Genomic DNA, 25,653 nt, shown 5'->3' on the forward strand with positions numbered 1-25,653 from the left:
GGGGGTAAAAAGTTGGGGGGCCCAACGAACCAATCTTACTCCCACTGACATCAATGAGGTTTTGCCATTCATGTCCACTGGAGCAGGGTTGGGGACTAAACCTAAAAGCAAGTTCAGCCTTGCTGCATCTGAAATAGTGCCTTTAAAGCTACAAAGAGAAAAATACAACTCTTAAGTGGAAAAATGAATCACAAATGTCTCGTCTACAGCCAATAATGGGGTTCTATTGAGGAAGCCAGATTTATGGGGCATCTAAGACTCAACAGGCTGCGCACGGGGCCGACACACTTAGAGAAAACCAAGTGCCATTGAAAAGAATTATGGGGGAACTCAGACAGCAAAGGGACATCCATACTAGCTCCAAGGTGAAAAGTTCCCTTGAGAGCACAGAGATGGCTACAGGAGCTTGCAGTGCCTTGGCTGCATGGTTGAATAAAGCTCTGGGGGGTCGGGGGTGGAAGGGAAAGTAATATGATCCTTTTGATAGCAGTTGTAGACCAGAAACAGCCTTTTTGATCCATGTCCCAACACTGATGGGTCCTTTATCTTTCACAGAATCAGATCAGGATCAGATGAATTATCACTGCATGATTGGATAACGTTATATACATATCAGAGAGAAGGAGCAAAGCCATATTTTCAAATACTGTATGCGCCCAGGTCTTAACCTGGGTTGAGTAGGGTCTCTGGGGCCTCCTTTTCTGACCTTGGAACCTGTGTGTTTAAGTACAGGAATAGATCCTTAATTTGTCATTTTTCATGGCAGATCATAAATGTAAGCCAGGAACTTGGATGAAGCCACAGAGCAAAATGTATTGGCCGAACTACTCAAATTATTTATACAGTACGCAGCTACATGGAAAAGACACATTGATATATGACTTCTATTTTTTTTATTTAATTTAATTTCAATTATGTCTCATCTTGAATAAAACTAAGTGCCACATTAACGGCATCTTCAATAAACAGAAGAACAAAATTATTCAAAGGACAAAATGCACATTTACTCCAAATTCAAAATTGCCAACATTTTTTGTTTTTAAAACAGTTTTTTTTAAAACTTATTCCCAAGTAACTGCTACTTATTTGGCTTCAGCTCTTAAATACATGGTAAGGTATATGATGAGAGGAAATAGAGTATCTATTCTTAGTAGAACTCTTAAAAGCCAATATTATTAAAATAACACCAAAATAAATATTTACATACTGAGAGCGATTTCTTCAATCCGCCTACAAAAGTGATTGAGTTTGGTTTTAGCTTTTATATCAGAACTGTAGTTCCATTTCATCCTGTCTTAGGTCAGCACATTTAGACACGGAAAACAGTAGTTTTGAAAAGGGGGGGAATTAATCAGGTAAAAGCATTTAAAGGATTTTGTGAAACTCTTCCAAATTCTCAGGAACAAGGCCTGGTGCATATTTTCTGTGTTACTAAGCTTCATACTCTTTGTGCTCAATAGTCTGATTTTAAACATCCAAGTGTTGGGGGGAAAATCTCTTTTAGCTATGTTCCATTGCATATGAAAAACTCTGAACCCGCAGTCTTATAAGCCTCAATAAAGTAAACAGAGCCTCATGCAAGAGTTGCCCTGAGCAGATCCAAGTGCAGGATCAGGACCAAAATATTTGTGATTAAAAATCAAAACTACCATTAACTCACTTGTGACTTCCCCAAGTAGGATTTCAAGACGAGCTGAAGCCCAAAAATTCAAAACCGTTTTCCCCTATACATCACAACGTCTGTTAGAGTATCACATCCAATTATAGCAACAGCTGATGTAGCAAAAATAATCTTAATGGATAACGCAAAAAAAAAAAAAAAAAGTTAAAATAATCATCCTCATGTTTCTGGATGTCCTTTAATGAAAGTTTTGGGTGCATGAGGAATGCAGGATTGGACCCATATACGGCTATGAACATTAAAGCTTGTGGAAAAAATGGTATTTAACAAAAGAAAGTCATAACTATATCACAACTGTACAATACTTTAATACATGATGGCTTGTTTCAACCAGTCACTTGTTTATTCCAACTATTACTGTTGACAACTGCACTAATTCAAGATAATGCCATAAAGCATGAACTAATTTGTTTAAGGGAATGAAACATTTTTAAAAAAAATTCAAACTGGTCAAACAAAGTGCAATAATTAAAAAAAAACCTTTTTAAAACAAACTATTAAAATTATACAATTGTAGGGAAACTACAAGTTTAACCATAAAAATCTCTTTCCCTATATAACAAACCTTAAAGTATTCAACAATACAATATTCAATAATACAGAAATGCCCTTTCATTTGTTACAAAAACAGAACTGTTAAAAGAATAGTTTTACTATATATCTTCTTGGAGGTTTGTCACTGTCTAACAACTTCATTATACTTAAGAGCATAATTACCATCACAAAGTGAGTGCATAGACACTAAACTGACCGCAATTCTATTCTTAACCCCTTGCATATGACGACTACACAAAGGGGGTACATTTTCTCTAAGTACTCAATAAGTTACTACACATGGTATGCACCCAGAGTCATAAGAGAGTACTTTACCAAAGCACTTTGTACATCTATTGCTGAACAGCTTCACACTGTATAAATTAGTTAGACAAGAAGTTGTAAAACAAATGCACATGCTAATTTTACAGTTCTGTTTACAGAATTCAGCTGTGGGATAAAAGAACAATCAATTGCATAAAATTTTATTTGGAAAAAGTTTCCTAAGTTTGGTCCAAAAACAGGCTGAGAGTTTTGTTTAAAAATAAAAAGAAGATATGTAGGCCCTGCTGCTTAACATTGCTATTTACTGGACTCTTAAAAACAGATTTATGGCAATAAGAAATAAGAAGGGCTGCCCATGAATGGCAAACTGTAAAAGGATTGATAGTCTCTCCAGATCGATTTTGACTACTATCTTTATTTTGTAAGTAACTGAAGTTAGAGAAGAATCCTGAAATGTATTGTCTACTATAGCCACAATAAATGAATCCATTCCTATTTAAAAACAATTTCATTTTCAATTAATTGCTTTTCCAACTATCTGTGAATACAAGAAACATTTAAAAAAACCTTTAAAATGATTACAAAAGTGTTGAATTTAGTAGCAGCTATTAAACCAAGATTCAAGCACAATTTCAAGAGAACTTTCAAGAATGGAACTAGCCTTCTTTGTCAAAAATTTTCACAACCTTACCAAAAACCTGAAAGAGAGAAACATTTAATTAAAATTATGGAACGTTAAATATTCAGCAATTAGACCACCCCACACAGTTACTGATGGGAAATCAATGTTTTTTAAAATGTACAATACGTAGTTAATTTTTTAAAAGACGTGCATATCAGAATAGAGGGGAGGGAATCTAGCACCAAATCCTATTTAGTCTCTCATTTCCATCTATTTTTTTTTTTTTAGGTTATCAACATTATTACATTTTTTGTGTGTGTGTAGCAGCATGAGAGCAAACCGTCTTTAGCAGAAAACTCTTCAAAAGGAATATTAAATTAAAAACCAAAATCTAAACAACAAAAACACAGTTTAAAAAAAAAAAACAGGCCTCTGCCACAAGCAGATCCAGGTAGCTGAACCCTTGTGGCTTGACTAAAAGTGACCTGTATGTACTGAACTAATTGCAAAATGGAGGCCCAATTTCCCAACCTTTGATATGAGGGTAACACCCATGATTAGTAAAACCAAAATTTTTTTCTACTTATAATGTTTAGTTTTTGCATTTCATTCAGCTTCAATAATGAAAAGAGGCTAATAAATTTCATTTTTGTTTTTAGTTAGTTTCTATTTTACTTCATTTTCATATTTCCATGCGCTGGTATAAAAACTGCAGTGTTTGAATTGTACGGGAATATTTGTTTGAAATAAAACTGGTTCCCAGATGAGGAGGAAAAAAATTCAATGTATGGAAACACAGGAGTGCTCTATCTGTATATATATAAATAATTAGTTAATAGTCAAGGTGGCAGTAGACAGAGCTCCCCAGAACTCTCTTGCGGTATGTCTTCAGATGCTATTTACATCAATTCTTAACACATTTCATTTGGGTTTAGGTTTCATAAAAATATATTTTAACAAATTCTAAACTCTGGGCCAAATTTGACTAGACAGAATCCATTTCAATTAGAAATGTACCCAAACACCCAGTTTTCAATCATCCTTGAGGTTTAGGTAAGTGAATCCTGATCGACCTTTGCTCCCCAGAACTCTCTTGCGGTATGTCTACACTACCCGCCGGATTGGCGGGCAGTGATCAATCCAGCAGGGGTCGATTTATTGCGTTTGGTCTAGAGGCGATAAATCAACCCCAGAGCACTCTCTCGTTGACTCCTGTACTCCACCGCTACGAAATGGGGGAGCGGCAGCAGTCAACTCACTGCAGTGAAGACACTACTGTAAGTCGATCTAAGTACTTCGACTTCAGCTACGTTATTCACGTAGCTGAAGTTGCGTAACTTAGATTGATCCTCCCCGCCAGTGTAGACCAGGCCTTGGAAGAGTAGATGGAAAAATCTATATTATGATCCAGCCTGGTGACTGGTCTGGGATTGCATAATACCTTGTTTCACTGGGTCTCAGTGTTAAGAACTAGAGCTTGGTGCCTTGGTCCTGAACGCACAAAGGCTAATAGCATTGTGATACAATGCATTCAGCCCTGGGGTGAACAGGAAGCACATCACAACCCCAGTTGACTTACTACATGGAGCCCTCTCTAGCCCTCCTCTCTTCCTGTGAGAAGGCAGTTTTTGAGGAGCAGGAAAAGGAGGTGATTAAAGGTGATAAAATGGGGAGCTCTTGTAAGAACCCTACCACCAAAAAAAAAAAAATTGTTGTACAGTATTTGACATTTCATAGACACACCAAAAAGAGAAAGACTATATGTAAAGGATGGAGAGAAGGGATATCATTGACTCTACATCTCAGAAGAAGGGATCCAAAAATATATACCATGTTACTGTAAGCCCCAAAATTTATTTGTCCTTGAAACTTACTTCATCAACAGATTTAGAGGCATCCACTTTCCTGACTTTCCCCATTTTCTCATATTGGTCTATTATGGGCTTAGTTGACTGCAGGTATGTGTGAAGTCTATAAGACAGAAAAACATGTATCACATCATACAAAGAAAACAAGAAACATAACTATGAAAAGTTCTGGGTACAGTACCTCTTTTCTAGACTCTCTCGGTTGTCATCACTCCTACCACTGCTCTTTCCTCTTTCAAGGCATCGGTCAATACATATCTAACAACAAACACAGAATGAACTCTTAAAAGCATGTGACTATTATTTTTATATATCTGAAGATAGACTTAATAACAAACCTTTGTCCTTTGTTCAATAGGCCTAGTTCATTAACGTGCAAAACAGATTTGAGGGAGACTGAGCATGCGCACACATGGTTCAGTGCATATATTTTACAAAAGATTAGCTAGATCTAGACAGTAATATGAATTAGTTTTTGATTCACCTGCCTTTTTAATTGTGGCTTGGGAAAGGGGGGTGTGGTGAGGGGGGGAGCGGGGAAGGTGATGGCTTACAGTTTCAAAAGTGACTAATGATTTTGGGTGCCCAAGATTGAATACCTAACTTTCAGAGAGCTGACGTTCAGCACTGTCTGAAAATCAGACTCTTTAAGTGTCACGTTTGGCCACTAAAAATGAATACATAAAAAAAAAATCATTAGTCTCCTTTGAAAATGCAAGCCTATAATATGTAAGTATCAGGGGGTAGCTGTGTTAGTCTGTATCCACAAAAAAAACAAGGAGTCCGGTGGCACCTTAAAGACTAACAGATTTATTTAGGCATAAACTTTCGTGGTTAAAAAACCACTTCTTCAGATGCCACTTCTGAAGAAGTGGTTTTAACCCACAAAAACTTATGCCCACATAAATCTGTTAGTCTTTAAGAAGTGTTTTTTTACCCACGAAAGCTTATGCCCACATAAATCTGTTAGTCTTTAAGAAGTGTTTTTTTACCCACGAAAGCTTATGCCCAAATAAATCTGTTAGTCTTTAAGAAGTGTTTTTTTACCCACGAAAGCTTATGCCCACATAAATCTGTTAGTCTTTAAGAAGTGTTTTTTTACCCACGAAAGCTTATGCCCAAATAAATAAGTTAGTCTTTAAGGTTACACGGGACCCCTTGTTGTTTTTATAATATTTAAGGTACACATACTACATGTTAACTTATTAGGTCTGAATGACAAGCGTCTTAATTTTTGTTCAGTCAATATCACTGTATTTATTAAATTATTCTGATCTGTAATATATATTGTGAATAAAGTATAACTATGGTTAATAGTCATTGAATACATATAAAATTATGGTTACATTTTAATGTTAAATGAATAATCTTGATAATATATGGCAAACAATTTTTGATATATGTCAAGATGCAAGAGAGGGATCTTTTAAAACAATTTTTCATATGGAATGCATCCCTGATTTAACTTAAATAAAGTAAAAGACCATTCAGTTATTATAGTAGATTACTAGAGCTAGTCAAAACAATTTGAACAAGAACTTTTGGGGAGGGGAAGAAATTATCCTTTTTCAAAAATGAAAGTTTTCATTCAGGTTTTTTTTTTCCCCCCCTCTAATGTATCTGATTGATAGAAATTTCTGATGGAAAAATTTAGCCTGTTGCTTGTTCTTTAGCATGTTTTTTTTCAGGTTGTCATCTTTTGAATTCCCAAGTTTGACTGATCAGTTTAACTATGGGATTTTTTCCCAAAATTGAAAATTTGCTATTTTGAAATTGAAAAAAAAAAATGAAAAGTAGATTTTTAAAAATAATAATAAAAAGTTCCACAGAAGGTCAATCTATCTAACATTTTAAAACTTTCAGTTTCTGAGTAGTTTTAATGCTTACATCTCAAGGTTAATGGCATATTATAGAGTATATCATGGCATTTGTTATTTTAATTTAATACATCATTGTCAGAATACCATTGTAATCTAGGTTTCAGAATGGTAGCCGTGTTAGTCTCCTTGTTCTTTTAATTGTAATCTAGTTACTCATTTAGAAAAGTTGTTTTGATTACTCAGCGTCCTAGTAAAATTCACCAACTATGAAAAATTTTGAAATCACTCTGCCAGCACCTTAGAAGTGATCAGAGGAAGATGCTGGCAAACTGATTCTGCTCTCAACTATGGCATCAGGCTATGCACACTGTAGGTGGAAAGTTTTCCTAACGTCACAGGAGCATCTTGTGTATTCTTATGTGACACAATCCTTTTGATTTCAAAGGGTTCTTAAGGAAAAACGAAATTGTTCAGAATTGTTGTTCAATATAATTTCTTTACGCAACTGGACACTTGCTATTCTGAAGAACACAATAACAGCAATACTTAGATCTAAAACCATTTTACAAAAGGAGGTCAGATTATTAACCCCATTTTGCACAAGAAGTTTTATAGCTGCCAAGCGAACTGCCAAAAAACCTCAGTAGTCATAGTCCAGGACTTCCTTCTCATGTTGCTAATGCTCACACATATTGGAAAATTCAGTCCCTCCAACACAGTTTTACTGTTCTCGCTGTCTGCCTCTCATCATACAACATGTGAGAAAAGTACACAGCAATGATATTTCAATACCTCGTTGTCACAGTCGAAAAACAGAACAAAAGACACGTCTGCCTTTCCATCCATAGTCTTATTCCAGCCTTGAAGATTGTCTTCATTTCTGGGGAATCCATCAATCAAGAATTTGTACTTTTGGACATTGGCAGCCATTGTTTGATCCATAGCCTAATAGATAGCAGAGTTCAGTTCAAGAACTTCTTACACACAAAATAATGTATTTGCCTCTTAAATTTTGGTCAGATGTTGACATGATTTACAAACTTTTAACTTGATAGTTTATTGGACCAATGTCTGTTAGTGAAAGAGACAAGCTTTGGAGCGGACACAGAACTCTTCAGGTATGGGAAAAGTGAGGTATCCAGACTTTCACAGCTGAATACAAGGTCGAACAGATTGTTTAGCATAAGGAGTTAACACACATTGTAAGAGACCATTTAAGATGTAGTGGCCAGTTAACACCTCTGCAGTCATAGGACAAAAAAAAAAAGAGGGAAGAGCAGGAGGGGCCCAAAGGGTCACACGCCCCTCCCCAAATGCCAGGGGAGGGGAGAGGAGAGGAGGGGCCAGCAGCTGGGGAGATGAAGGGGCGGGGCCAGAGCCGGAAGGGAAGAGGCAGGGCCAGAGCCTCTCCTCTTCTGGCCACGCTGCCTGGGATGCTGCCCGGTGCACCGGGCAGCATCTGGGAGTGGCTCTATATGCCAGGGAGAACTGGCACAGCAGGACAGAGCTCCCTCCCCCCCCAGGTAACGTGGGATGGTGAGAGTGCGGGGGGTCCCAGGCTGGGTCGAGGAGTCATGTGGGGGGATCACGTGCTCCCCCTAGTTGGTGTCCCCCCGGTGTCCCTCCCACGTGTCACCTGTCCGAGTGTCTTTATTAAGTCCATGATATTTAGCGTCTAGCAAAGCTACGAATTTAAGCTCCCCAGCTCATCTTTTGAAGGTGTTGTGCAGACTTCCTTTGAGGAGAAGGCCTGAGAGGTCAGATACGGGGTGATCACTTTGTGAAAAATGTTCACCCATGGATGATATGGTGATTTTCTTTTATAATTTTTCTGTCTGAGTTCATTTCAGAGCATAGTGATTGTTTTATTTCACTCAGATAGTTGTCATTGGGGCTTTTGGTGCACTGGATGAGATGTACCACATGTTATGATAGGCATGTGTAGGACCCATGGATCTTGAAAGGTGTATTGTGGGGGGTACTAATCAACATAACTTGGTCATTCACGTATCTACAGAATGTACTCCTCTACTGTCTTAAAGGCACTCTCATTATTTCACTGCTTCACAGTGTGATACGCCAGGGCCAGAGGGCAGCAGGAGAGTGATAGATGGGAGGTACATAAGCCCCAGGATGATCGGGGCCTTATTCCCTGCGGACTGAGGAAAGGTTACTACGGGTTAATTAAGAGTACTGGAGCCAATTATGGCCCTGCCAGAGACCTAATAAAAAAACCCTGCTTCAGTCAGACAGCCAAAGGCAAGGAGAGCTGAGTACTGTTATTGACCAGAGGATCAGAGTACCCGGGGAAGGGAAACCCTGCCCAAGCAGAGCAAAGGGACTCCCCCAGCACAGAGGTCCAAGAGAAACCCTGCCCAAGGGGAAAGAGAGTACGAAGCCTGCAAAGCTGAAGGGGCTGGGACCTGGAGTATAGGGCGGACCCAGGTCCCTTCCCCACTCCCCTTCTCTCCCCCACCAGGGCACTAGCAGAGCTGTCAACGCCCAAGAATGGGGGCAAGGGGTAGCACCCTAACCCATCACACCACGGAAAAGCGCGGGACCCACCACAATAGCCGCGGCCATTTGCCACAACAGCTTTAGCAGTAATATTATTGATATAAACTTCACGATTCATTGTTTTACAATTTCAAAGGATGTAAGAGTTTACTCTGGGCTCCAACTTGTCAAGCAAGATCTCAACAATCTCATGCTGTGCACAAATCTGGTTGGGGAAGTTATTTTTATATTCTATAAGATGCTGAAATGTACTCTTACAAAATACAATGTGCCCTGAATGCACTTGGTTTTGAGTTAGTTTCAGTTAAAAACGTCAGAGAAAACATTATAAAATTAATAAAATGTATAAAGTGCCCTCTTTGTGCTTTATGTAATGAAAGGCATTACCTCTTGCCTTCTGTAAGGACCATAACATAGCCATATGTGATTTTAAGGAGAAGCAAGGTATACAACATGCACCCATTGCCTATCATTATCCTCTTGCTCACTTCAAAGGGAGGGAAATGTTTTCTCAGGCTACATCCACTACCTTGTTTGCTTGGAAAGGTGAGCCATCAAGACAACAACATTCACTTTTCTTACCCTCTTCAACAAGCTGATAGTAATCTCAACTGGTACGATTGCTCCCTCTTTAATATATTTTTCAATTAGTTCTCCATACTGAGAGCCTGGCCTTTTTCGTTCATCTCGAAGGAGATCGCCTGCAGAAAGGTGGGTGTACCCATATTTCTGAAATACATATAACAATAGTGTTAAGCACATGAAAATTCCTCTGAGTAAGTATACTAAATTAACCTAGCTGTTAAAATTAATTACATTATCCTATTAATAAAAAGGCAAACTTACAGCCAATAATAGTCAGTTTGGATAACAAGCATTCTATTTTCAGCCTCTTGTCATGATTTCACAGTATACCAATATGTGCAGGAAGCCTGGCAGACTGTGGCACCTTGAGTAAAAATTTTCAAAAATGCCTATGTGACTTTTGAAAATGAGACATAGGCTTCTTAGGCTGGTCAACACTCAAAACTTAGGTTGGTTTAACTACATTGGTCAAGGGTGCGCAAAATCCACACCCCCCAAGTGGCATAGTTAAACTGATCTAAGTCCCCACGTAGACAGCACTAGATTGAAGTTCCTGCTTCATGGGGAGGTGGATTATCTTTGCCAACAGGAGAACCCCTCCCGTGGGTGTAGGTAGTGTCTTCTACACTGTGCTGCTGTAGTGTTTTAAATGTAGACAAGCCCTTAGTCACTTAAGACACATTTGAAAATTTTACCCCTTGTAATGAATTAGATGTTTAAAGTAAACCAAAAGACTAAAAGATACATGTTGCAGCCCCACCCAAAATACATGGCTATTTAGAAATTCACTGACAATGTTAGCCAGTAGATTAAATTTTAATTTAGCAAGTGAAAAGGAGTCAAAACAACTGCTTTACTTGGTAAGCTTAAAGGCAGGCTTGTATTTTAAAATAACTACCTACCTTTGCTGCAGATATGGGACTACTATATGTTTTGACTAGAGTTCTTTATTTAGAAAGGCAGCATGCTCCAAGCACAGTGCTGGAAGCCAGAAATACCTGCTTTCTACTTCTGACTCGGACCCTTCTGTGGGCTTGGACAAATCACTTATACTCCGCTGTAAAAGCTGTGCGAATAATGGATTTTTTGGTCTGTTGGCAATTCCGAGAAACTGCTAAAAATAGTTTTCAGAGTGGTAGCCCTGTTAGTCTGTATCATTCTTTTTTTAAAAAACAATTGTGAACCAAACAAAATGTTTCATTTCATTTGAACATGTTTTACATTTTTAGTTCTTTTTAAAATAAAAAGAAAGGAAATGTCAAAGTGAAAAGTTATGTCAAATAAAAAATTGGAGGAGTCCGGTGGCACCTTAAAGACTAACAGATTTATTTGGGCATAAGCTTTTGTGGGTAAAAAACCCACTTCTTTAGATGCATGGTGTGAAAATTACAAGCATACATATACTGGCACATAAAGAGAAGGGAGTTACCTTACAAGTGGAGAATCAGTGATAACTAGGGCCAATTCAGTTAGGGTGAATGTGGTCAACTCCCAATAATTGATGAGGAGGTATCAATACCAAGAGAGGGAAAATTGCTTCTGCAGTGAGCCAGCCACTCCCAGTCCCTATTCAGGCCCAAATTGATGGTGTTAAATTTGCATATGAATTGTAGCTCTGCAGTTTCTCTTTGAAGTCTGTTTTTGAAGTTTTTTGTTGTTGAAGGATGGCTACTTTTAAATCTGTTATTGAATGTCCATGGAGATTGAAGTGTTCTCCTACTGGCTTTTGTATGTTACCATTCTGGATGTCTGATTTGTGTCCATTTATTATTTTACGTAGAGACTCTCCAGTTTGGCCAATGTACATGACAGAGTGGCATTGCTGGCACATGATGGCATATATCACATTAGTAGATGTGTAGGTGAATGAGCCCCTGATGGTGTGGCTGATATGATTGGGTCCTGTGATGGTGTCGCTAGAGTAGACATGGGGACAGAGTAGGCAACGGGGTTTGTTACAGGGATTGGTTCCTCGGTTAGTGTTTCTGTGGTGTGTGATTGCTGATGAGTATTTGCTTCAGGTTGGGGGGCTATCCGTAAGCGAGGACTGGCCTGCCTCCCAAGGTCTGTGAGAGTGAGGGATCATTTTCCAGGATAGGTTGTAGATAGTTGTTGATGTGCTGGAGAGGTTTTAGCTGGGGGCTGTACGTGATGGCCAGTGGTGTTCTGTTATTTTCCTTGTTAGGCCTGGCCTGCAGTACGTGACTTCTGGGTACCCATCTCGCTATGTTAATCTGTTTCCTCACTTACCCAGGTGAGTATTGTAGTTTTAAGAATGCTTGATAAAGATCTTGTAGGTGTTTGTCTCTGTCTGAGGGATTGGAGCAAATGCGGTTGTATCTTAGGGCTTGGCTGTAGACAATATGTAGACAAAGGCTGTAGACTGTGTGATGTGTCCTGGATGGAAGCTAGAGGCATGTAGGTAAGAATGAGATTCTCCAGGCTGAGATTGATGGTGGCATGGAAATTGTTGAAATCCAGGTGGAATTCTTCAAGGGCCTCCTGCACGTGGGTCCATATGATGAAGATGTCATCAATGTAGCGCAAGTAGAGGAGGGGCGCTAGGGGACGAGAGCTGAGGAAGCGCTGTTCTTAGTCAGACATAAAAATGTTGGCTTACTGTGGGGCCATGTGGGTACCCATAGCAGTGCTGCTGACTTGAAGGTATAAGTTGTCCCCAAATCTGAAATGGTTGTGGGTGAGGACAAAGTTAAAAAGCTCAGCCACCAGGTATGCTGTGGCCTCATCAGGGATACTGTTCCCGACAGCTTGTAGTCCATCCTCATGTGGAATATTGGTGTAAAGAGCTTCTACGTCCATGGTGGCCAGGATGGTGTTTTCAGGAAGATCACCAATGCATTGTAGTTTCCTCAGGCAGTCAGTGGTGTATGCTTGTATCTGTAATTTTCACTCCATGCATCTGAAGTGTTTTTTCACCCATGAAAGCTTATGCCCAAATAAATCTGTTAGTCTTTAAGGTGCCACCGGACTCCTCGTTGTTTTTGTGGATACAGACTAACACAGCTACCCCTCTGATAAAAAATTGGAAACGTTTAATTTACAAAATGTCAATACAAAATGTTTTGATTTTTTTTTAGGGGTGGGTTGTTTTTTTTTTTGTTATTGAGCAAAACAATCTGGCAAAATCGACGTGAACTGGCAAAATGTTTTGATGTCATCCAACTTGCATATTTGCCAAAAAATGTTTTGGTCAAAAAATTTCACCAAGCTGTACTCCAGTTTCCCTATTTGCTAAACGGGGATAACATTACTAACCAAATGCCTAGCAGCGTTGTGAGAATGAGTTAATGTTCACTAATGCTTTGGGGATGTAACATACTAAGTAGTAGGAACTATATGTATATTAGGTAGTTTTGATGAAGTTGTCCTGGTTTCTTTATTCTTATTTTTCAAAGGAAAAAAAAATCCCTGTTTTGTATGCATTTCAATTATATGCATACATTGAAACCAGGAAACTCAGCACATATGTTGAGCCAGGTGGCAGTCTCCAGGGAGAGGGACAGTGTCAGGCTGTGACACGGGTAATCCACGAGAGAAGCTAGTGTCTTCCCCTAGTGCTGATGTGGCAGTCCAGGCTAAGCAGCTAGACTGATGCTATTAGAAATCTCTCAATAAACTGTATAGACAGAAATACAGCAGGGAGTCTATATGCAAACATATCATACAGATATATGTTTAGACTAAATACTGCTATCACCCTTGTATTTTGTGGTAAATTAAGGCATTTTAAAAACATTAAAACGCTCTAACATAAAACCTCACCGAAAAGCATGTGTTAGACCTATGCTTTTCTAAGGCACCCATCACCACAGAATCTAGACACCAGAAATAAAATACATATGTGATCATACTGTACAGAGAACAGATTTCAGGTTCAGAATGATAAATCCCAGCAGGAAAAAGTTAGAAAAGGAGAATTTTGATTATTGTACCAGTGTCAGTTAACTACAGAAATGTCAAGTACCTAAGGTCTTTTTTAAAAGTAAGTTTTTAATATTACATAAAAAATGTAACAAGATTACACATAGCTAGGTTCTATAAAACAGGTATTAGAGACATAACCTAGGAACGTACCAAAAGTAAATTACAATTCTAAGAATACAAAATAGAGTACGTATGTACATCTTTACTCTAAGTTTCAGTACAGAACACAAAAAAAACAGACTTTAGGGTTATCCGCTTGGCTGCAGTGATAGCCACAGCAAATTTCAAAAAAGGAGCCTGGGCAGAATAATAATGTGCATACTTCCCTTTTATGGCTGTGATCTTGGGATTTAAAAACTTGGCTACTAAATAAATACAGTAGACACATTACACAACTCACCAAGCAAGCTTAAAAACATTTAGTTGCTTTCCAACTCTACCCACAGAAGCCTGGAAAGGCAGTTTTGCTATAATCACAAGTTATGAAACTATATAATTACTTAAATCCCCAAAAAACTGCAGACAGCTGGAGAAAAAAAATAAAGCATGCAAGATTTTGCCCTAAATGACCATGAAGAGAAACTCTAGCTACGTTCTCTATTACTTTACTGTATTTTTATTCAAATGGGCATTGCATTTAGATATGCTTATTTACATATTAACTATGAACTGCAGAAGCCATAAACCAGAGTAAAGCTTTTTATAAACAAGAAGTTTTACTGTCCAGAACCAAAATTAACATGTAGCTCTTCTTGCTACAATTAAAGAATTATGATATTTTTAACATTAAGTTAAACATTAAGGAGAAAAGAAGAAGAAAAAAAATAATCCCCTTGGTTTCATGGGATTATAGCACCATTTAATTTTCCTCCGCATTTTTTCTTTTCATGCCAGAAGAAATATCGACTCAATCTTTGGAATTCTCTTTACAACTAAAATAGTTTTAAATAGCTGAACAGGAAAGAGCAAGACAGAAGTATTTTAAAGTGAGCTTGTTAAATAGGGATGTTTCCAATTACATTAAATTCTAATCTGGAATGCTTTTCAGAATGGATTAGTTGGGCTGCTCCTCCAGAACTTGTTAAATTTTCAAACACCTTTCAACTTTCTCCCATGCTGCCTCTCATGCTTGGGAGGAGCTCCCTGTAAACGTCCATAAGGCTACCTCATTATCCTTCTTCTAACTCTCCTTCACTGAGATGTCTATGGAAAATTTATGTCTGCTGACACCACTGCCTACGATGATGACCAGTACTATCTCGTTGCTTCATTGTATCTCCCTGTTTCACTGTTTCCATCTGTTGTCTATTGTCTTATACTTAGATTGTAATCTATTTGAAGTAGGGACCATCTTGTTGTTCTATTTGTACAGCACCTAGCACATCCATGGGATCTTGATCGATGATTGAGGCACGTAGATGCTATGGTAATGCAAATAATAAATGATAGTAACTCAATGGCAAAACATCCATTCGTTGACTTTGATGAGATCAAAATCCAAAGGAAACAGTTTTAAATCTGGTAAATAAATGTGGCAGAGTCTTGACTTCCAGTCTTTAAATGGAAGACTGCTGAGAAGTGATACTCAACAGGTTACTGCCTGTTGAGTTGAAGCTATCTCTTTATGGCTCTCAGAGGAGTGCTCCCTCTTGTGTCATGCAAGGCAAGTATTTAGAAAATGAACTGGAGCTAAAGAGATTTATTTTCTCTCCCACAAGCCAAGAAAGGAGATGTTGTCGGCAAAACTTTTGTCTTTCGTGTGTGTATGTGTGTTTTTTAACACCTCTGAAAAACAAAAGTTAGGCTCTCCTGCCAATAAAGCTAACCCTGCTCGTTGGAGGTAGAAGTTTTTTGTCATTCAATTGACAGTGCAGACATAGCCTTAGTTCTATTTGCTATGTCTCTTACTCCCAGGGTGTGAAAGTAACTTAAAGGACTTATCTGTACAAAGGGCGGCCGGGCTCCTGGGCAAGGGGGGGGTGGCAGCTCTGGGCCCCTGGAAGGGGCGGGGCCTCGGGTGGAAGGGGCAGGGCTAGGGCCAGACTCCCCTAGCCAGCCCTTCAGCACTGCCTGGCCCACGCCGCCCAGGGCTCCGGCAGCGATTTAAAAGGCCACGGAGCAGCTGCCCCTTTTGCCCCCCACCCCCGTCAGCAGTCCTGCCGGCACGGTCCTTAAAGCGCTGCCGCGGCAACACTTTAACATCGGCTGTGTACCAGCCTGCACCGATGACCACTTTCTTACCGGTACGCCGTACGGGCCCGTACCGGCTTACTTTCATCTCTGCTTACTCCTAAGAATTTCCCCTTCCTAGATTTATTACTAGCAAAGTTAACATGTAATACTTTTCTGGTAGTGGATACAATTCAAGCAGCAATGACTCATTTGACTCCCTCCTCCTCAAGTGGTCTTTATCCAATTACTTTAGGATACCAAACCAAAATGATTTATATTTCTAGGTATGGGGCAGCAGCCACATAAGCTACTTCAGCCCTGAGGCTGCATTAATGGCTTGTAATTATATTCCCTCCAGCTCTACAAAACTTCCCTATGGTCGACGCTTATTTGTTTGTTGTGTACCAAGGACAGGATTTGACCCAAAGTAACAAAAAGGCTTTTTGAAAGTTACGAGCCTTACATCCCACAACTTAATTTTTTTTTAAAAACCTGTTTGAGTTAGATTCATAACTTATGGTGAAAACCCTTTTGTGGCTAAAATCTTAAATTAGAGAGACAGTATCCTTTTCTCTCTCTCTCTCTCATATCCCGAGACCAACACAGCTACAACAACACTTTATAAAATCTTAAATGTCAGTTTTCAGTCTGGACCAAATTTTGATAACCAAGTTATACAGTATGGAGAACTAGGGTATAATGGAACAGTGGAGAAACTAGAACGGTACTCTACCACGCATCACTAGAAAACAAACAAATGCTAGTGCCAGGATTTGCGGTTTTTCCTTCTGTAGTTTAAGCAATATGGGCGTTGTTATGGTTCTTAGTCATTGCTTTCATGTGGGTGTGGACAAACCTCCATCATTTATGGCACTCATCATGCATAAAATATCCACGTCTACTCCATTTTAAAAGGCTCTATTTGGAGGCATTTAGCCTTAAATATACCGTAACTATCCAACAGAACAGAATTTCATCATCCTGATTTTTAAAGAGGTCTGCTTCTGTATGTAAATAATTGTCAGCTATTAATCATCAGCTATTCCCCCCACTCTTCTAAACATTTTTTCCCACCTTCAAGTACTGTTAAACTAAAATGAATTCTAAATATTTAGAAAAGTTGTGTGAAATTCTATAATTAAATCATGTAATCTCTTAATGCCAGTTTGAAAATCTTTGATGGCAGAAAAGACAATGATTAATTTAACACAGGACACACAAAGCACATAAAGATTCACTCTGCATAACTTGTGACCTCCATCACATTCAGCCGCGTAGCAAAATTTCACTTCTATTGTTGCTTATAATATAATTTTATTTTCACAATTTACAGTGGCACAGAGGAAATTATCTGCCCTCGGAATTATCAACTCCCTTGTTGTACTGGTTGTATGTTTAGATCATAGGCTCTTTGGAACTTGGACCTGGATCTTTGGCTGTCAATTTGTGTATTTAAACTACTGTAAAGCACCATATTTGGTTTAAGATTGTTCTGGGCCAAAAGATACAGAGGATTTTTCTAAGGCAGGTTGTATGGAATGAAGACAGTTTGGACTTCTCATACTTTCTCATTCCCCAGTATTCTGCACTATAAAGTAGTGTTGAAAGTACGCAACTCTGATAATCTCAAACCAAGATCTATTGACACAGTGCAGCCAAGAGGATCTGAGCACCGTCATTGCTAGGAGACATTGGAGATGGATTGGTCATGTGCTTCGGATGGAAACTGATTCCCTCACCAGAGTAGCAATAAGATGGACACTTGAAGGCAAGCGAAAATGAGGCTGCCCGAAAACAACATGGCGAAGAGCTGTGGAAGCTGTGGAACCATTGAAAGACTTGCTAGAAACAGACAGGAGTGGATGAGCTTCATCACTGCCCTAAACACTAGAGGCATAATAGGAACATGATGATGATGAAAGCACCATATACCTCTGGAATAATAAACCCATTGTACCTTCTATTGCAACCCCCCCGCAGTATCTTTGCAGGACATTCTCTTAAATTTATTAATGGTTTATGTATGATTGTGTTCCACTCCACGAGGGAGGGTTACCAACAACTTTTCCAGGAACTACAAACAGAGCCTGGGTCCAAATGTCTAAACACTGCAATTTTAACCCTGCAATTCAAGTCAGGGCTTGTCTACACTGAAAAAATTGCAGCAGTGCAGCTACACCACTGTAGTGCTTCAGTGAAGACACCTACTCCAGTGGGAGGGGTTCTCCCATTGAAGTAGGTACTCCACCTCCCTGAAAGGCGATAGCTAGGGAAACAGGAGAATTCTCCCACTGACTTAGCACTGTCTATGCCTGGGGGATGAGAGGTTGGTTTAATTGCATCACTCAGGGGTGTGGATTTTTCACACCCTTGAGCCTTGTAGTTATACTGACCTAATTTTCTAGTGTAGACCAGGCCTCAACTGACCCAGGCTCAGAGTCGATGCTGTGGGTTTAGCAGTGTAAATGTATCCAGAGGCCCTAGCAGAAAGGTAAGGGGAAATGGGACACACAGGTCCCTAGACTCTGGCAAGCACACCCATCAGCTCTAACTAGGTCTGTGATTGATGTTAATCATGAACATCTCCCCGCACAATACCACCCGCACCCCCACTCTTACCTCTACCCAGGATACTGTGGATAACATGCAGACAGAACTTGGCCTACAAACACAAGAGTGTGTGACTTGTCTAGTATGGGCGTCTGTGCCTCTACCACACCCCCCCCCCCCTTGCAGAGATGTCCATTTCCCCAGCTTTGCACTGAAGGAGCGAGGGCCCTTGAGGCTGGGAGTGCAGTTTGGGTGCCCAGAAGGGAAATGTGGGGGCTCCAACGTGCACTTGGAGAAACAAGAGGGGGTTTCTTTTAAAATCCACCCAAAACAGCCTTTTGCCCCTTTACCCAAGACTGAGAGCTAGAACTTCCCTAACCGCCTAAACACGGAAACCGAACCGCGGGGAGACCATTATAACGGGCCGCCTCCCACCCCCATGTCCAAGCCCCCGCTCAACCCTGCAGGGCCACGCAAACGAGACCCCGCGCAGGCTGAGCCACAAGACTACCCGTCCCGCCATGCCCCACTTCGCTGCGCAGGGAAGATGCCAAGAGCCCCTCGCCGCGTTGCATGCTGGGAGGTGTAGTCCGCTCGCTCTCCGAGGAGGAGGAGGAGGCGGCGGCACTGGAGGGGGTGGGGGGGTTCCCTGCGGACGCGGAGACCCTCCCCGCTGCGCTTCTCACCTCCACGATGCGGGCGCACTGGGTCCCCTTACCAGCCCCGGGCCCGCCCAGGACGAACACAACCAGCGGCTTCATGAGGAGGCGGCAGCGGCGAGGAGCGGCGGCGGTTCGGAGGCAGCGCGCGCGAGGGCTGGGGCGAGCCGCGAGCACCAGCAGGCAGCGAGAGAACATGCACCGCACGGGGAGGGGGGGAGAGGGGGCCAGGGAGCGGGGCCGGGAGAGAGCTCCAGGCCGCCAAACCGCCGCCGGCTGTCACACGCCGGCCGCTGACGTGTGAGGGAAAGTGCTTCCGGGTGCGGAGGCGCGCGGGCGGCTCTCGGCGGGTGGGGTGGGGGAGCGATGACGTGACACCCGGACCCTGCTGAGCGCGCGGCCCGTTCAGAGGCAGGGGGCGCGTGGCCAGTCCTGGCGGGTGCTCAGACAAGACCCGGGGGGAGCAGTGACACAGCCCGCTGCTCAACTCGGGGGGGGTCTTGCTCCCTTCTTGCTCTCGGACCGCTGTACCCGTGAAAGTCCAAGCTGTCTGCTGATCTGCCCATTTCCCCAGCTGTGCACTGAAGGAGCCAGGGCCCTAGAGCAGTGGTTCCCAAACTTTAACAGCCCGCGAACCCCTTTCACTACATTGTGACATCGCGTGAACCCCCTCCTAAAAATGAATATTTCCAGGGATTTTAGTTTAAATGTCCTCCGTGTGATGGATGCGCTTGCTTTGCTCTGCATAGCTCTTGGAAGTCTGGAACCACTGGGGAAAGATAAAGTCTCAGGTCTGGTTCGGCATCAAGTCTGGTTCTGTGTTTGGTTTTCAGATGTGCACATGAGGAAAATGCTTTCTCGCAGAAGTATGTTGTTGGAAATGGTAACCAAACTGCAGCAGCTTTTTCTGCCAGAAGGGGGTACGCGTTTCTTAAACTCAGCCAAAAGTTGATCAATGACAGATTTCTGCAACTCCTTTTCAGTTCGTAATCACAGGAGATCTCAATCAATTTCTCTTTTCCTTGGTGTTTAATATCTGTGCTGAGAAAGTGGTATCATCAAAAGGGTTACGAATTCAGTCATTATCGCCTGACATAGCTGGAAAGTATTCCTTGAAAGTTGTGCAAAGTCCTTTTAGGTGTGCCATTATATTGGTTTTAGTGCACCGATCCAACTGAAGTTTATGTTCTACCAGGAAGTCATGAAGATTACTGATTTGATTGTTTTCCAAACAACTTCCCCAGAACTGCAACTTCTTTATCAGGGATTCAACTGGCTCTTGCACATTGAAAACTGTTATATTGAGGCCTTGAAGAGATAAATTTAGGTCATTAATTCTTGAGAAAATATCTGCTAAATAAGCTAGGCTCTGGAGCCAGAAATTATTTTCCATACAGCTGTCAAGGTGGAAAGGGTGGCTGTTGAAAAAAAACTAGGATTTCCGTTTTAACTTCAAACAAGCACACAAGGATTTTACCCCTTGAGAGCCATCTAACTTCAGTATGGGTCAACACACAGACGTGTATACTACCCATTTCTTCACAAAGTATGTGAAATATTCTGGAATTTGTTGGCCATGATTTTATGAAATTCACCATTTTCACTACATTGTCCAGCACTTCCTTCAGTCCCTCTGGCATGCGTTTTGTTGCAAGGGCTTGTCTATGGATGCTGCAATGAGTCCAAGAGACTTCTGATGCAACCTTTTTTGTTTGAGCTACAAATCCAGTATACTTCCCCGTCATTGATGTGGCCCCATCAGTGCAAATGCCTAGGCAACGAGACCAATCTATTTCCTTTTCTTGAAAATATGCATTAGTCAGATTGCCGTTATCTTCTCCAGTTGTACATTCTTCCAATGGTCGGCAAAACAACAAGTCTTCTTGAACCAGACCTTCATTCACATAACCTACAAACAGTAGCAAAATAGCTAGATTAGCTACATCACTTGATTCATCCAACTGTATAGCATAATATGGACTATTTTTCACTCTACGTACAATAGTGGTCTCTACATTATTTGACGTGTCATTAATTCTTCGTGACAACGTATTATTGGACAAAGGTACCATGTCAATCCTTTTTGTAGCCTTTTCTCCGAGCATGCAATGAACTACATCTTTTATACATGGACCAATCAAGCTCTCTGCTATGGTATGGGCTTCTGATGCTTTTGCTACTCAGTAGCTCACGCGGTATGACGCTTTAAGTGCATTTTCATTATCAGTACTTGCTTCGGATATAAAACTGGTAATGTCACTTTTCTTCTCAGCTAATTTTTGCTTGAAAAACTCAACAGGCTTGTCAAGTTGTGCAGGATGCCTAGTTTCTAAATGGTGCCGAAGTAGAGAAGGTTTGAGGCTGCTGTTTGCTAGAACATCACCACAAATCACACACAGTAGTTTTGGATGTTCTTGATCACCAATGCATGTAAAGCCATATTTTATATAATCAGCGTCATATTTTCTTTTCTTTGTAAGTGACTTTCCAGGACCATCATGATCATTAGACTTAGATTTTCCACAGTGTGGACTTGAGGAAACACTAGCTGATTCCAGCGTCTTTACACTTTTCTTTTTCAGCCACTTGTCCATTGAACTTGTGTACAAAAGTTCTAATAAAAATAACAGAGAGAGAGACTGCTAACAACCAACAAACTAGAAACTGAGAAGATTCACTCACTGAAGCAAATCAGCACTCCAGAGAGAAGGACAATTACTGAGACACCTTAACACTCCTACATTGGCTACAACGTGCTTCTGGCTGGTTTGGCTCGCAAACAGCTTTTCTTCCGCCGAGGAAGGTGCCCTGGGAGGGACAAATTAGCTTGGACCATCCCCCATGTTCAGCGTGGCCCCCTGTTGACTGCCCTGGATGCAAACTTCCCCTGCCTGACAAGGACAGGGATCCGAGCTGCCACCTGCACCCCGCATGGAGTGCTGGGGTTCGGGGCTGCTGGCTCCCCCGCTGACAGGGGAGGGCTGGGGCTGCCGGCTCAAACTGCCCAGCCCTGCTCTCCACGAGGCTCGGGCTGCTGGCTCCCTGGCTGACAGGAGGGCTCGGGCTGCTGGCTCAAACTGCCCGCTCTCCCCAAGGCTCGGGCTGCCGGCTCCCCCGCTGACAGGGGAGGGCTGGGGCTGCCAACTCAAACTGCCCGCTCTCCCCAAGGCTCGGGCTGCCGGCTCCCCCGCTGACAGGGGAGGGCTCAGGCTGCTGGATCAAACTGCCCGGCCCCGCTCTCCCCAAGGCTCGGGCTGCCAGCTCTCTGGCTGACAGAAGAGGGCTTGGGCTGCCCGCTCAAATGCCCGGCCCCGCTCTCCCTGGGGTTCGGGCTGTCTGCCCTGCAACTGGGTCCCAGCAGAGTCCTCTGGCCGCCATTAATGAAATTTTTCTTGCAAACCCCCTGAAACGTTCTGCGAACCCCCAGGGGTTCATGAACCCCACTTTGGGAACCACTGCCCTAGAGGCTAGGAGTGCAGTCTGGGTGCCCAGAAGGGAAATGTGGGGGTTTACCCAAATGTAGGGTAACCAGACAGCAAGTGTGAAAAATTGGGACAGTGGGTGGGGGTAATAGGAGCCTATGTAAGAAAACGGCCCCAGAACCAGGACTGTCCCTATAAAATCGGGACATCTGTTCACCCAATTTTGAGGTAGCTACTATAGTTGCCTGGGGAAATCGGTAAGGGTGCCCAATAGGCACTGCCCTGCCGGCTGTTCAGTTTTCTGGGCTCACAACGCCAGGATCATGCGGCTCAGTCTTCTCCCGGATGTCCTGGGTTTTGGCACCTCAGCGGTGGCACTCCTCAGTGAGCACCTGTTCGGGAGCACCCAACTCACAGGAATTTCAAGTCTGAGCAATGTTGCATAAAAGCAGCACAGTACAAATTCTGTATAAGTGCCAGGGAACTTCAGGAGGAATGATGTAATGGCAGATTCAGGGCTTGACCTTACTGCCTTTCTGTGACTTTTATTTTTTTGAAGATGGTTATGCAGTATGCAAACAAGATTTGATTCAGAAATGATGAGGCTTCTACATAGGTCCAATTTCAGGCTTGTCTTAATATGGATCTGCATCATTTGCGCCCATGGTCTGCCTGTACTAACTCCCCATCTCCAGAACATATAGCTAATAAGATATAAAGAACAGGAGGACTTGTGGCACCTTAGAGACTAACAAATTTATTAGAGCATAAGCTTTCGTGGACTACAGCCCACTTCTTCGGATGCATATGCCCACTTCTTCTTCTATATGCATCCGAAGAAGTGGGCTGTAGTCCACAAAAGCTTATGCTCTAATAAATTTGTTAGTCTCTAAGGTGCCACAAGTACTCCTGTTCTTTTTGCGGATACAGACTAACACGGCTGCTACTCTGAAACCTAATAAGATATAGTTCTCCGTAATTAAAACAATTAAAATCCCCTGGCAAAGAAACAAGTCTGTAGTTATTTGGAAATAACTCATTTAAACATACCTGTGCTAATAGGCTACTGTCAGGAGAGAGCAAAAGTCAGAACAGTGCAAAGTTCATTGTAGTATAAAGCAAATAATACAGAAAGTTACCCAGTAAAAGGTAACTATCAATACTGATAACTGATCATTCTCCTTGTAGTGTGTATGGTAACACCCATTGTTTCATGTTCTCTCTGTGTGTGTATATATATATATATATATCTTCCTACTGTAGTTTCCACTACATGCCTCCGATGAATGGGCTGTAGCCCACGAAAGCTTATGCTCAAATAAATTTGTTAGTCTCTAAGGTGCCACAAGTACTCCTGTTCTTTTTATCAATACTCAGGTGAATTTTATGGTCTTCTTAGGACAATAGCTGAGCAATTGGCTATAGTTAGGTTGTTCAAGGATTTATCTAAGATATAAGACAGACTATATAATTATGCTGTTGATTTTTTTTTATTAACAATTTATATTTTAACTTTAGAAGCTTTCCTTATGGTTTCCTCTAATTTCACTAGATCGGTTGTGAGTACTGATTCGGTTTGGTTCTTAATCACCAGTATAGCAAAGTCATCAGTATTTTCTACATGCGAGGTGACCATGTATTACTTGATTTCTGGCATTTCATTTTTGTTATAAAAATATTTTTAATCCTGTTTACATACTCAATTTAGATGGCATTTTATATCGCACAGAGAGTTAATCTGGTCTGGTGGTTGAAGATGAGAAGTGGGACCCAAGAGGTACTTGGTTTTAAACCTGGCTTTGTCTGTAACTTGCTATGTGGACATGAGTAAGTCACTTGGGCCCCTATCCAGCCTGTGTGCGCTGAACTTAAGTTAATAAGATTATTTACATTATAAAAGTTAAGCACATATTTTAAGTGTCTGCAGGATTGGGACCTTAACCTATCTATCTCAATTTTTCCATATGTAAAGTAGAAATAACAACACCTATTTCATAAGGATATTGTAAAGACTACTTAATGTTTGGAAACTTACATAAGGCCCTGATCTGCTGCTTTGGTCCGTTCCACACAATGCATGTGTAAAGTAAAACCTGTGTGCAAGGGTTGGTCTGTACACAAATTCCACTTGTTTAACTAAATTTCTTTCTAAATCTATTTAATTAAATTGGTCCCCTTGTGTGGACACTCTTACATTTGTGTAAGAGTGGTTAATATCATCTTAGCTGGAAACTTTGATTGGACTGTTCATGTCATCAAACTTAAACATGCATTAGTGTGGGCAGTATTGGGCCCTAAGTTACTAGTAATAAAAATAAAGCAATTATCTAGTGTTAAATTTTGACTTATACCTTAGATTTGGTAAGAGCTGTTATGTTTTTGTTGTTCAATAACTCCTTAATGCCAAGATAAATGTTTCCCTAACTTTTAAAAAAAGTCCAGTATAAATACCATATCTATCTCCCTATAATGCTTGTAATCCAAACATTGTGCTAGTGTGAGAACATGAAATTGACTAAAAGCTGATTACAACCAAAAGTGAAACCGACTAGTTTGTTTTCATTGCCACTAAGAGAAATGTAAAAAATAGAGTATAAATAATGGGAAAAAAATCAACTTATTTGTTTAGATTTAATCCCATAAGGTTCTACTTGTATTGTAAATTAAATATTTAAAATAATTCTTAACTGCTTCTCTTTTTTAGGTTTTAGCATTGGTGGCAGACATCTCTTTGTAGTGTGCAAATTGTCAGTGTGTGGGTATTATTATGGATGGTGGAAGAACTGTTATTTTACTTTTACACTTTAGATATGAATTGCATACTATACCTAACTTTCTTTTCGGGGGTGGGGGAGGGAGAAATAATTCAAACTGTGTAAATAATCCAACTTTATAGAATTGTGTAAATTAGTGCTGGAAGTGTAATGGTAGATTCAACTTGTTAGGTTTTGGTATTCTAGAGAGGTTATTAATTGTTAGCTCCTTTTTATTTG

The 25,653-nt window shown here is 41.0% G+C and overlaps 2 protein-coding genes across 2 annotated transcripts in view; one reads left to right on the plus strand and one right to left on the minus strand.

Annotated features, from left to right (window-relative positions):
• Positions 1 to 1,840: 1,840 nt before the first annotated feature.
• CMPK1 (cytidine/uridine monophosphate kinase 1) lies at positions 1,841 to 19,530 on the minus strand. Its single transcript, XM_054037496.1, has 6 exons — positions 19,266 to 19,530; positions 9,910 to 10,056; positions 7,603 to 7,755; positions 5,172 to 5,248; positions 4,997 to 5,093; positions 1,841 to 3,198 (listed from the first exon to the last, which is right to left on the minus strand). Exons 1-6 carry the CDS (start codon positions 19,434 to 19,436, stop codon positions 3,157 to 3,159), a joined length of 687 nt encoding a protein of 228 aa, XP_053893471.1. The 5' UTR covers positions 19,437 to 19,530; the 3' UTR covers positions 1,841 to 3,156.
• Positions 19,531 to 23,921: 4,391 nt separating this feature from the next.
• The window catches only part of STIL (STIL centriolar assembly protein), a 33,713-nt gene continuing 31,981 nt past the window's right edge, over positions 23,922 to 25,653 (plus strand). The window contains exon 1 of the mRNA XM_054038703.1: positions 23,922 to 24,437. The gene's annotated coding sequence lies outside the window, so the exon portion shown is untranslated. The remainder of the gene's footprint in view (positions 24,438 to 25,653) is intronic.

This window comes from Malaclemys terrapin, chromosome 8, assembly GCF_027887155.1.
Source record: "Malaclemys terrapin pileata isolate rMalTer1 chromosome 8, rMalTer1.hap1, whole genome shotgun sequence".
Lineage (NCBI taxonomy): Eukaryota > Metazoa > Chordata > Testudines > Emydidae > Malaclemys > Malaclemys terrapin.